This window comes from Plasmopara halstedii, assembly GCF_900000015.1.
Source record: "Plasmopara halstedii genome assembly, contig: Scaffold_2386, whole genome shotgun sequence".
Lineage (NCBI taxonomy): Eukaryota > Oomycota > Peronosporomycetes > Peronosporales > Peronosporaceae > Plasmopara > Plasmopara halstedii.
This window is the reverse complement of record NW_020189293.1, coordinates 800,196-812,782: the sequence shown is the minus strand read 5'-3', so window position 1 is coordinate 812,782 and position 12,587 is coordinate 800,196. Positions and strand designations below refer to the sequence as shown.

The following is a 12,587-nucleotide window of genomic DNA, read 5'->3' as shown; positions in this document are numbered from 1 at the left end:
GAAACTTGAGAATGCGCTTAGCTGCTACCCAGTGACTCTTGTGATAGCGTTCACGTTACTTTGCTACTTCACCCACAGCATGTGCAACGTCTGGTCGCGTGCATGTCATCACATACATCAACGCACCAACCAAATCTATGAATGGAAACTTGGGCATAAACACTTCGTCCTCTGGCATCTTTACCAACTTAGAATTATTATTATCTGGTGTATGTACTTCTTTGTATTTTGCCATACCGAACTTTTCCGCGAATTTATTGATGTATCCCTTCTGATTCATAAAGAACGCCTTACACATTCGATCGCGGTGAATATCGATGCCAAGACAGTACTTTAACTCGCCTAACTTCTTTATGGTAAACATCTTCTTCAAATTGTGCTTGATCCCATTAATCTTCTTCTTTGTTCTGCTGAAGATCAGTATATCGTCAACGTAGATCCTAATGATGCTGTACTCTTCGTCGATCTTCTGCACATACACACATGCATCTGCGCTTGATCTTTCAAGCTCCATATTTCCAAATGTGTGTTCAGTTTGTCATTCCATTGACGTGCAGCTTGCTTCGTTCCATTTAGCGCACGTTGTAACAGACACTTCGTTTCGGGATGCTTTTTGTTTTCAAAGCTATCTGGTTGATCCATGTAGAATTCATCCTTAACGTCACCATAGAGATGCAGAATCAACATCTACATTCTCTACTTCCATGTTTTGCTCCGCAGCAATCGACAACACGATGTTAATTGACTCATTCCATGCGACAGGAGCGAATGTCTCCGTATGATCGACCCCTGGTCGTTGTGTATAGCCTTTCGCAACCAATCGCGCTTCAAAGTTCACTATATATCTACTTGGATCGCGTTTGATGCAAGAGACCTAGTTACAAACAACTGCCTTATGACCTTGTGGCATCTTCACAAGCTTCCATGTATTGTGAGCATTGAACGACTTCATTTCGCTTTTCATTACTTTGAACCGCTCATTCTAGTCCTTGCTCTTCATGGTTCCTTCGTACGTAGCTGCGCTTTCTTCATTGCCAGCAATGTTGAAACAGAACAACCCGTTGTTATCTTCACAGTCATCAGCGTTAAATTTTCTACGCCTCATGTTTGGGATCTCTTGGTTATAGTGCACTACAGTCCGCTGCTTACGTTCTGTACGAACCATACATTCTTCTTCGCCGTTCCTTCTTGGTGTGCTCAACCCACGTGTTATTTGGTACCTTTCTTCCTGGTGTCTCCTGTGGACGTCTTGGCGGCGTGTGTGGTGCTTCTTCACATCTTCGTGTGCTCTCTTCTATCGGTATGGCATCGTAGTCATGTTCATAATCTGTCATGTCTTCTTCCATGTCGATAATATCAATGGCACCTTTCTCTCTCTCTCTTGCTGAAGACTTTGCCGCGGTAGGGTTCTCCGCAAATGTAACACTCCGCTGTATCACAATCGATCCATCGCTTGCATTCAACAGCCGAAACGCCTTGTGCTGTCATAAATAGCCGAGCAAAGACCAATTTACTCCCGCGTCATCCAATTTTTTGCGTGTTTGCTTTGCCACGTGAGCATAGCATTGACTGCCCAAAACTCGCATACGCTCTACGCTCTATACGCGGCTTTCTCCTAAACACCATTTCGAACAGACTTGAGTCTGGATGCGAAGCGTTCGGCAATACATTGCGAATGTCCGCAGCAGTCAGCATCGCTTCACACCAATCCGACTTATCCAAGCTACCGTCCTTTAGCATGCAGCGCGTCATATCTACTAGATTGTGATTCATACGCTCAGCCATTCCGTTCTGTTCAGGGTTGAATGGCACATTGTATTCTTGCTTGATATGGGCATACTTGCGGAACGCTTTCATCGATCCATTCTTGTACTCGCCACCGTTGTCGCTACGCAGAACATTCTCGTTTAAACCTGTTATCGCCTTGAGTTTATTGTAGAGACCGATGAATGCTTCTGTTACTTCGCTCTTCTTTCTCATCGGATACAACATAGTGACCAACTCTTCATCAAAATGAATCTCACGACGTACTGATAACCCGACTCGGACTTTGGTGTGATCGGCCCGACCACATCCAAACACACAAAGTCGTCATTGCGCACACTCTTTCTGGCTTCAAGCTTCTCTGCACTTGAATCAAATGCTTTTCGCACTTGTTTCGCAGTCGCACATATACCACATGGGTTATCGGCAATCCCTTGTTTACCGCTTGATACGATGCATGATCAAGTCGGCGATGCGAAAGCTTAGCTTCATCTTCAACCATATGACACTCATCCGTAATGTCAGTGTTCAGGTAAATGAGCGTACCATGCCTTCTTCCACTTGCCACTGCAACAGATATTTGTCGCGTGTCATATTGACAGTCATTCCTCGCGCGGATGCAGCGGTCAACGAGAATAGATATTCGCTGAGATCTTTGACGTGTAGGGTTTATTCCAGACTTTTATTCACCCACTTGCTTTCCGTGCATACACGAAGCTTGACAGCCCCATAATCGAGTACCTTTAACATTGCACCACCCTTCGCGCTTGACACATTGCGCTATGTTAATTCTTCCGGGAAGTTAACAAACGCGTCGCGCTCCTTACACATGTGTGCGAACGCACCGCTATCCATGTTTCAATTCCCATTGGTCATACTCTATGCCACGGTAACGCGACGTCCGACTGATCCAATCTTCCTCCAGATCCCTTGCCATTTGATCGGCTATCTCTTGCATAATGGGTGTTCTTACCACGCCTAAAACATGCGCTTGATGGACGTTTCGACCGTCCACCATTTTGCTTATTTGCATCTTGCTTGCCCTTCTTTTTGTTGAAAAAAAAATCGCCGTCGCTTCCTCAGTACGCGACGACTCCTTCTGACGCACTTTTTCTGCAATCAGTTTTTCACCAAATCTGCAAAGCTGGAATGCGTTACTGCCATGCGTAACGCTTGTACCAGACTCTCATACGATCTTAATAGACTTTTTAGCAGTGTTACGCACATATATACCCCACTTGGACCACAATTAGCGCTGTTCATCCCCATCACTAACCGCTCAAACTCCATCGCATGTTCACTAATGTTTGCAGCGGTTAACTTGAGCAAGGAGAACTTTTCTTCGACCACAATCGATTCGCCATGTTATTTGTTCGCTGGGACCCTTCTAGCGTCGACCATGCCTTATGCGCATCTTTCGCGTTGACTACATGCATGAGCTGTATTTCATTCAGATTCAACACAATTGCTGCATGTGGTTTTTGCTTCGTCGCTTCCGAAGTTTCCGTGCCAGACACAGCTTCTCCATAGTACCTTATACTTAAGATACATCTTCATCTTGAAACTTCACAATGGCAAGTTGAAGTCGCCAAACAGCTCGGTTTTGATGATAAAGTCGTTCATTGGGCTCATAACCTGTTAGATACTGAAGACCGAAGCCGTTGTTCGGATGTTGACGGCCTTGACTTGTTATCCGCCGAGCTGCACTAAAGTGTTACTACGGCGTTGCACAAAATTGCAATAAAGTTGACCTCTACTAATGGACTAGCGGGACAAGCACAATGACATTTTACCGCAGACCTAGTCTCAGAGCTAGTTGTGTGATGTTCAGGACAAAATCGGCAAGCACAGACGCTTATAGGCTTCTACCAGGATCAACGTTGCGAGTGCGGTGACAGGGAGAAGAGCTTGACTTGAGTAGTTGGGGGGGAATCGAGAAGTAATTTTTCTTTAGGTCCTAAGTTTGATAGCGCTACCTCTCAGCCTTCTAGTCACAACAGATTTTTTCACCTAGCCAATTATACATCGTATATCAAACATGTGTACATATTGCCCACTATCATGTTGAATCAGTGAGCGTAAACATATGCAATCAATATACGTAAACATGAGAATAATCAACTGTGACTGATGTTCTCCACACTAAGTGCAAGAACGATGCACCATCACTCCTTTCAACATTTGTCAAGTGAAGTCTCCCCAGGCTTTACCTCTCGATCCTCCTTGCCCTTTTTCATTCAGCGTATAGTTGGGCTGCAGAGATGACGACGACATCTGATCGAGTACAACTATCTAACAAATTTGAATTTCTTGTCTACTAGCACAATAGCCGCAGTGGCCCCCGATTGGGTTGCTAACAGTTTTATCACATTGTGACTTCAATATAAGCCATTTGCCGCGCCGAAGCGCATCGGATACATCAATCTGAGGCTGTGTTGGAGCGAAACATGTATTCAACGGTTCGGTTAGAGACTTCAAACAAATACAATGAAATAGCAGCGGCTGCGATATTCCGATCGTAAAAATGACAAGTCTTGTATCCACGCGCTTTATTTTCGCCAAGACGACGCGTTTTTCGCCGCAAGACCTGCACATTCCAAAAGACGCTGAAAGCGCAAGCTTTCGTGCTACAACTGCTGATAAAATCGTTCCGCAGTTGAGCCAAATTTTGCCATTACTACATAGCTTCAACGAGCACCATTTTTGCATAATAAGTACGATGTTCTCAAATGGTACAGACCCATAGCCGGTAACAAAATTGAAGAATAAACCTTAGAAGCAATCGCTTCCAGCTAGAATCGTTTTGCGTTGGTTCATATGTCGCTTAGCCACCCTGTTGCACTTAAAAATTCGGATTATTTATTGCAAAGATTCAAGACAAATTAGTGTGCGTACAGTATGACGCATCTTATACTTGGGAGATAGAACGGAATCACGGATGGAATATACTAGCAGTAGCACAAGCTATATAACTGGATCAAATTTCTTCTAACGGGATAGTCGAATAGGTGGGAAGTTGTCGTATAATGAAATATAAAAATTGTACCCGCACTTTCTATATTACAGTTCTCAAGTTCTTTTGACACCGAAAAAGAACCACAACATCAACATGTCTTCCCATACCGCGAAGCCAAGTCAATCACTATCCACGAGGTTCTCGGTCTGATGGAAGACATTAAGAACAGTACTGTTGATATCATCGGAAACCATCAACGGACATCTTTAACGAATGACTTTTGATGGGTTATAACGTTGAGTCATGCTGTATCATCTGAAGTACATAATCTCATTTTTCTGCGGCTGCCATTTGATACGATTTTCGCTTCATAGCATCTTAGGTTCTACAACATCGAGGGAAGCGATGAAGGATTCAGATTAATTCGTAGTAAAGGACAGTAACAACCTTCTACTTGTCATATACCAGACGGATATCACCTGTGAGATCACGATGCGGAGTTTGCTTCGGAGAAACCGCTTTCAACCACTAGATGCAGCTTGCTACATATTTTTTATTATAACTTTGTTTTAGGCGAGTCTGGTTAATATTTGATACAGTAATTGATTTGGTACAAATCTGAGCAATTGACCATTGTGTCAGCGCGTACGCTGCAATTTTTAACACTAAGCCAAAATGCTGCTACGATGAAATACCTCATTAGAGATATATCAAGCCTGGCACAATAATGACACAATTGCCATCCACAAACACTTTAGTGATCTGATGACGAGCGTTCTCGAAGTAACGTACCCTTCATTCCGCATCGAAGTACTCCAATTGCGTAGTATTGGCGAGGTTGCTTCTCCCCTCGGCTGAATCTTGTGAGATTTTTCGATAATACGCGCGCTGACTTTCTTTGAAAATTTCGTCGTGCAGTTGGTACTGGCATGGTTCTTTTTTAGTTTTTTTCGAGCTGCACTAATTACAGATTGGTTTGAGGTTTCACAAGCAGTACAAAACCGCATAATCACTTTAGCGAGTATTTTAGCTCAACTACAGTGGTGGTCTGAATGCCTGTCCTCCACATAGCACTTTACATTTGAAAGACCCATAAGAGTGGACCGTGATACGGCCTTGATAAGTCCATAAAATACTTAATTTAAATTTCTATGTAAAACGTGTAGCTTGATCCATTTTTGTTACGATCGTAAACAGTTTGACGCAGCTTAAATGATCAAAACATACTCCCACCTTCATACATCAAGCCCTATACACTGCAGACTTTGTATGTTTCGGTAGGTTTATCACATTCGCTGAAAAATTGACATATTACTATTGTTTGGGAAGCTCAGAGCGGTCAGCCGCGGAAGAGTTGTCCTCAGCCGGTACTGCGGTACTGCGGTATGTGGAATGGATAGAAGACCCCTTGCTTGTAATCACACTCGAGTGAAGTAGACTAGATGTTTCCGAAAAATTTGAGGCTCCACTCCGACAAGATTGCGCTGGCGCCGATGGCTACTTACGACGTAGCTCACCCTCTGTATTTTTTCAGGAAAGTGGCAGTATTCCTCAGCACAATGCTTCCCACTAGCGAGTGGGACATAGACTACTTTAAGTACAAGATTGGGCCTCAGCTGTACCAGCAGACTTGTGATGATAAGAATAAAAGTCGACAACATACCCTGAAGGCTGTAAGCGTCCCTCGACGTTCATGCCGCGCTATTCACTCACATAGTTGACCACTAAACGACTTGCAGTCGTACCGCAACACAAAATCTGGCTAAAAGCTCACCTAAAGCTAATCTGAGTAAGGCGATGTTCCTTATTCATTCATTGCGCGAATTACCCAGCGGTACATTCGCCGCCATTTGGTCCCGAGATCACGGCTTTTAAAGTGTGTACGCATTCCCCCGACTACTGTTATTCCAAACGCTAGAGTCTCTTTTGAAAATGTGATCATATGGCACTCGTGAGGCAAATTCTGAGCTCTCTATACGATCTATATTTAAGCGCTACCCACGGACGCCGGTCAAATTCTGACAATTAACTGACAGTTGCCACGCGATTGAGTTTGCAAATGTTGTTGCGTCTCGTGCGTTTGCAGTCGGGCAGTTCTGGCTTGCTAAGTCAGACCCAGCTCCGCATATCGAGCTGGATGACACATCATGAGCTCCAGGATGGGGTCTTGTACCACGCTTTAGCTGAGAGAGGAGTCATGTAGCTGGCTACCGGCGCTGAGGTAATGCGAAGCGCAGCAAGAACTATAATGTGGCGAGGTTCGCAGATGCAGGAATCAAATTTGCAGTATCGCTCACTATGGAATAGTCATTGTGACCATTTTTATCGGAGAGCACCTCGGCTGCCCCGTTGACTATAACTGGACGCCATCGGTCACGAAGGTTGCATCTTTTCCAGAAATTCGCTGAGATATGTGAACTCATAAAGTATCGGGTTCTTGATGCAAGCACTGTAGGATGCAAGTAGTGAAAAAGAAAATTGCACAAGTCATTCATTTTTGCGGGGTGTCGTTAGATAGTGACCCCAGTGTGGTAAACATATTGGTGTGGAGGTTTACAAAACACATAGTGCTCTACTTTTGTCCTCGAACCCCAATTAGTGGTATCGATGCATGTGCTGACTCTGTAAATACACCAAGTGAACTGCCTCGTACAGGGGGCGTTGGAGTAGGAAACTACAACCAGGTTGCCGTACACCTCGCACCGAGTAAGCTTTCATTTTACGAGTCCACGTTGATAAATGTACAAACGGTGACTTCACATGCACCACATAGGAAAGCGTCATAGAATACTGAGTACCTTTTTGTGCTAATCAAACCTTCAAGGTGACGTCAGCACGTCTTATTATTGGGTAAAACACTTAAGAAAGCTAGAAAAAGTCCGAAGGATTTGTACTTACCATCTCACAATTGTACGATACGAAAGTATTCAGACAAATTCAAAGTCGAGTCCTGTCTATCGTATATGCGGGACATCTGCCTAAGAAAATGACCAGTCGAGCGATCGTCAACCAATTTTTCATTCCTCAATTAGCAAACATGTTAACAAACTTAATCTTCCTCGCTGTATTTAGCTGGAATTTCAAAGTGATTCATACCGCCGAAACACTTTGCTCGCTTCCTCCAATCACGTACGCATCGGCAAAAGAGATGTACCCTGACTCTGCCTTTGCTCTAAGTCATCTTGAGACTTTAGGTATTGCAACGTGGTACACAGATCGTGATGATAGTGGAGATGTTACACAAACAGCGATGGACCTCGTTGTAGCATGTCCCGAATCTTCAAGATTAAGTATCGTGGTTTATGGACTTCCCAATAAAGACTGTGACGCTGGATATTCCAGTGGTGAAGGTACTGTGAAGACAAGTGCAGACTACAAAGAGTTTATTTCAAATCTTGCATTTGTTATTGAGAAACGAAAAGTTCTTTACGTCTTGGAACCAGATGCAATTGGGTTACTGGCTAGCAATGAATGTGCAGTGAAATTTGGATATGAAAAGAATTTAATCACTGCGATTAAACTTTTATCCAAGAATCCAAATGCTGAAATTTATCTTGATGTTGGATTTTGGGCATTGCAACGATCAAATACAACGAACATTGTGACTAAAACAGTGAAAAAACTTGCGAAAACTGGACGTGTGAAGGGCATTGCACTCAATACTTCGAATTATCGTGCAACGGAAGAGATTGCAAAGCTTTGTACAGCGTTTCAAACGGCAATGGGTTCCACAAACTTGCATTGTGTGATTGATAGTTCACGAAACTTTCAAGAATTTGTCAATGAATCAAGTTCAGAATGGTGCAATGTAAGAAAAGCTGGAATTGGAGCACCACCTACAAACGTGACGAACTTGGATGGAATTGACTATTTCTTGTACTTAAAACCTCCTGGTGACAGTGATGGAACGTGTTTAGATGAATCGATGGATGCATTGCCAGGTCCACAAGCTGGTCAGTTCTTTAATGAACATTTCATTAAACTTTGGAATCAAGGTTACTTTGTAAGTACTCAACAAATGGATACCATTGACGATCCCGAATCTTCTGCGAGTCCATTGACGTGGCATACAATGACATGGATGTGGATTTTTGCTGCGTCAAGTTTGTTATCAATAATTGCTAGTTTTTAAGTCTTAGCATGATAGAGAGATGAGTAGAAATCATTTCTGTCGAATACACGACATCAAGTTGCTGGTAATGTCCAAAAATTTAGCAGTAATGCCCTACCTTTAATATCGAACGTCTGCTTCTACTGAATCGAGATGAAAAGGTCGAATATGTATGACGATACATGATGTCTACTATAATATTCCAAGTAACTTTTCATAAGTGACTACCTGTAAAAGATGTAAGAGCAAGATTTCGTCGCTCTTCTAGCCAACTACGACTGCCTTTCAGCTAGAACAAAGACAAGTACATGCAATAGAAGGTATGACATTATAGAAGGTATGGCACTTGTTATCCAAGTTATGGAATGTACTCATCCAACATTGATCGTACAAAGGGACCAGATGCTTGGATGTGGTTGTACACAAATTTCCACCATCCTAGCACCAGACAGGCGAAATAACTACAAATCCAGATGGTAAAATGGATTATTTTTGTGTCTTATACAAACAATAAATGAAAGTCATTCTGTCCACTCGATTTGATAGAGTCGTTAAGATTTCAACTAGTAGCTACAGCTGTGATGGACAGAAGGTAGTTAACAGCCTTTGTAAGAAAAGACTTTGATTCTTTCAGATCGACGACATTCCAAAAGAATAAACTAAATGGCTTATTTTTGTATCCAAGACAGCACCTATCCAATAAAATGCTTCATTTTGTCGCACGGTGCTAGAATTTTCGGTCGAGGATGGGTACAAGAGTAGTAATACTAAATTTATGTAAGAAATAAAGGCAACTTAAAAATTTCTATTACTCAAACCAAGTTCTATTTAAATGATTTGCAAAACCTTCTTTTAGTAATATTTCGAAACCATGTGTTGCGGGTTTCAAATAGGGAAAAACCGACCTGTCGTCATCCTAGTATATGTTGACTAGAGTCTATGACGTGCGATAAAACGTTAGGATTTCAGTCCTTGCTTTCGAATCCTATTATTTCTAGTCTTTCATCCTATAACCCTTGAACATTATCTACCCTATGGAGTCAGTACATCTAGAAGAGATAAAGATGCGCTTTTAACATAGCCAGTCTATCTTCACATGTGAACGACCATCGTAGCGTTGAGTAACATGTCAAGGATTCTCCTTCACCTTCAATTTCGTTTTGAAACAATCCCCCCCCACTTTTACATCGCCCGACTCTGTAGCCCACGTCAGAAACTATTCAACTCAAAGAGGAAGACACAGACTCGAAAAAGACCCCGACGGTTAAGATGTTTCGAAAATTTACGGTCTGGACGGCTGTGATTGTAGCCGTACACTCCAACAATGTGTTGGCTTTGCAGCAAAGTAATTCAATCACACAGAATGATGCGTACACTACGATGTCTGATCTCAATTCATCATCATCGACTGACAATTCAATTCCAAGTGCTAATGAACCGACAAGTTTGACGTCCGGATTACATGCGAAGGATTGCAATCCTAACTTTCCTACGGAATCGATTGAAAGCACTATCACTCCATCTCCCGTTCCAACGTCGACTCCTGAAGCAAGTCCTGCTACAAACCCGACACCACTGAATGCTGTAACACCTACGTTACCTCCCGAGAAGACGTCAACTTCTACTCCTTCTGAAAACACTTCTCTTAGTGCCAATCCCATCTCAACTACTGATGATTTAGGTGAAAATGGTTCAGATCAAACCGCTCAACAGGCTAATACGCAATCGAGTGAAACGAATAACGTTGGTAGCACGAGTACAGTTGGTTTGGGACTTCTCGCGACTGTAGCTGCTGTGGCAGCAGTTGGTACTGCGGCATCGCGTATGAAGAAAGCACGTGAGGATGATGCTGATGCTGCTTTGGCGACTCCAGGTGACAGTCACATTCATATTGAGATTAAACACACACCTACAGGTGGTAGCACGATTCTGTGAGATGTGGATCAAACTCCCATCAGGTCTATTCGTCTAGCTAATCTAATTTAATTCAGATTAGCTCATTTTTCACCTACCAAGTATGAACAAGAGCAGCTAGTATCTATCCTGTTCATTCATTACCATCTTTATTAAGACAGTAAATTGTCAGCCTTCGATTGGCTAGGATTGCTTTCCATGATGGTGCTCTGTACGTCTCTATACCTTGTTCTTCCACATGTTTCGAACACTTGTTAATTTCCATCCAAAATTCTCTGTCATTCAACCTCACGAATGAAGCGTATAGCTTGGTGTTTCTTAGCTTCATCTATACCAGCGCTTGAAGCCGAAAGACTGTGTTCGTTACCGCCAGTAACGTATCCAGGAGCCAAGATAGCGTATCCTGAGTCAAAATCTGCTCTCGAGGCACTCGAGGAGTTTGGTATCGCGACTTGGTACTCTGATCGCCTTGAAAATGGAGATTATGCCAAGACAGCACGTGATCTCGTTACATCATGTCCTGAAGATTCACGACTTAGTGTTGTAGTGTATGGTATACCACAGAAAGACTGTGCATCAACAGAATCGACGAGTGGAAGTACCGTGCATACAACTGCAGAATATATCACATTTCTAAACATTCTCACGTCAACAATAGGTGCTCGAAAAGTTTTATATATACTCGAACCTGATGCTATTGGACTGATGGCTGATACAACTGGATGTGGTCAAACTGCTGGATACATGACGAATTTACAAGTTGCGATTGAAATCCTATCAAAGAATGAAAATGCAGTGATTTACTTGGATGTGGGTTACTGGAGTCTCGAATATCCCAATACGTTAGCAATTGTTGTGAATATTGTGAAAGAACTTGTGACTGCTACGTCTAATGTTAAAGGCATTGCATTGAATACTTCAAACTATCAAGCGATTAGTAAATTAGCTCAACTCTGTACAGAGTTTCAAACTGCTATGGACTCGACTGAACTCCATTGTATCTTTGATACTTCTCGAAACCGAAATGGTAAGTAACGTATAGAAACGGAACTTTGCATCTTTTTGACTTTATTTCGGTTACATTCTGAACATATAGGTGCACCTGAAAATAACGAGTGGTGTAACGTTAGAAATGGAGGGATAGGTACCCCACCATCTAATGAAACGGGATATAGTAACGTGGATTATTTTCTCTGGGTTAAACCATCTGGAGATAGTGACGGCACATGTCGTAACCATACTTCTGATTCCATACCTGGACCTAATGCTGGTGTGTTTTTTAATGAAATATTTAAATTTCATTGGAATCAGGGTACTCTTGTTGCTGAGTTAGGATATCCTCCTATTGGTAAAACACGACGTCGTTTAGTAGGCTCAGTAGTCTCAACAAATTTCATACAAGATCAAGAGTTTGATGATCAAGATTTTACTTCGAATCAGACTGGAAATTTTCAGGACAGGACACGTGATGTGGATAATGAAAAGATCACAACTTTACATCTTTCTCATCGATCAGCTGAAGCTTTACAAGTAGGAAAGAAAGATACAAATGATCAAACTACAGCATCTGGTACAATTCTATTAGTTGGTGTTGTGGCTGCTACTGTGATTTCTCTTGCTACTGTGATTGGAATTCGTCGGGAACAGAAGAAATTATTGAATGATGACAAGAATTTACCACTATCAGCTTTAGCTCCATTACCAAACTTTCGTGTCCAGAAATCAACAACGAAACATGATGAGTCAAGTATTCTTTGAACTTTAGAATAGAAGACTTCGAGAAAGATTAAAGAGCTTTTATATGTTAGTAATTGAAGCAAGAAGCTACGTTTTCACTATGTT

General features: G+C 42.3%; 6 protein-coding genes across 6 annotated transcripts; 4 read left to right on the top strand and 2 right to left on the bottom strand.

The window, feature by feature from the left end:
- Window positions 1-55: 55 nt before the first annotated feature.
- Window positions 56-1,992, bottom strand: PHALS_03609 (copia ltr rider; the record flags this gene model as incomplete). Its single annotated transcript, XM_024717851.1, has 3 exons — window positions 56-407; window positions 482-654; window positions 1,624-1,992. The coding sequence occupies 3 exons, from the start codon at window positions 1,990-1,992 to the stop codon at window positions 56-58; spliced, it is 894 nt and encodes a 297-aa protein (XP_024583309.1).
- A 3,427-nt stretch (window positions 1,993-5,419) lies between these two features.
- On the bottom strand, window positions 5,420-5,651 carry PHALS_03608 (uncharacterized protein; the record flags this gene model as incomplete). The annotated part of the gene is made up of 2 exons (XM_024717850.1): window positions 5,420-5,436; window positions 5,513-5,651. 2 exons carry the CDS (start codon window positions 5,649-5,651, stop codon window positions 5,420-5,422), a joined length of 156 nt encoding a protein of 51 aa, XP_024583308.1.
- Window positions 5,652-6,662: 1,011 nt separating this feature from the next.
- PHALS_03607 (uncharacterized protein) lies at window positions 6,663-6,871 on the top strand (the record flags this gene model as incomplete). Its single annotated transcript, XM_024717849.1, has 2 exons — window positions 6,663-6,730; window positions 6,757-6,871. 2 exons carry the CDS (start codon window positions 6,663-6,665, stop codon window positions 6,869-6,871), a joined length of 183 nt encoding a protein of 60 aa, XP_024583307.1.
- Window positions 6,872-7,706: 835 nt separating this feature from the next.
- PHALS_03606 (glycoside hydrolase family 6 protein) lies at window positions 7,707-8,852 on the top strand (the record flags this gene model as incomplete). Its single annotated transcript, XM_024717848.1, has 1 exon — window positions 7,707-8,852. The coding sequence occupies one exon, from the start codon at window positions 7,707-7,709 to the stop codon at window positions 8,850-8,852; it is 1,146 nt and encodes a 381-aa protein (XP_024583306.1).
- Window positions 8,853-10,100: 1,248 nt separating this feature from the next.
- On the top strand, window positions 10,101-10,766 carry PHALS_03605 (uncharacterized protein; the record flags this gene model as incomplete). The annotated part of the gene is made up of 1 exon (XM_024717847.1): window positions 10,101-10,766. One exon carries the CDS (start codon window positions 10,101-10,103, stop codon window positions 10,764-10,766), a length of 666 nt encoding a protein of 221 aa, XP_024583305.1.
- A 273-nt stretch (window positions 10,767-11,039) lies between these two features.
- Window positions 11,040-12,503, top strand: PHALS_03604 (1, 4-beta cellobiohydrolase; the record flags this gene model as incomplete). Its single annotated transcript, XM_024717846.1, has 2 exons — window positions 11,040-11,772; window positions 11,842-12,503. The coding sequence occupies 2 exons, from the start codon at window positions 11,040-11,042 to the stop codon at window positions 12,501-12,503; spliced, it is 1,395 nt and encodes a 464-aa protein (XP_024583304.1).
- Between the last annotated feature and the right edge of the window lie 84 nt (window positions 12,504-12,587).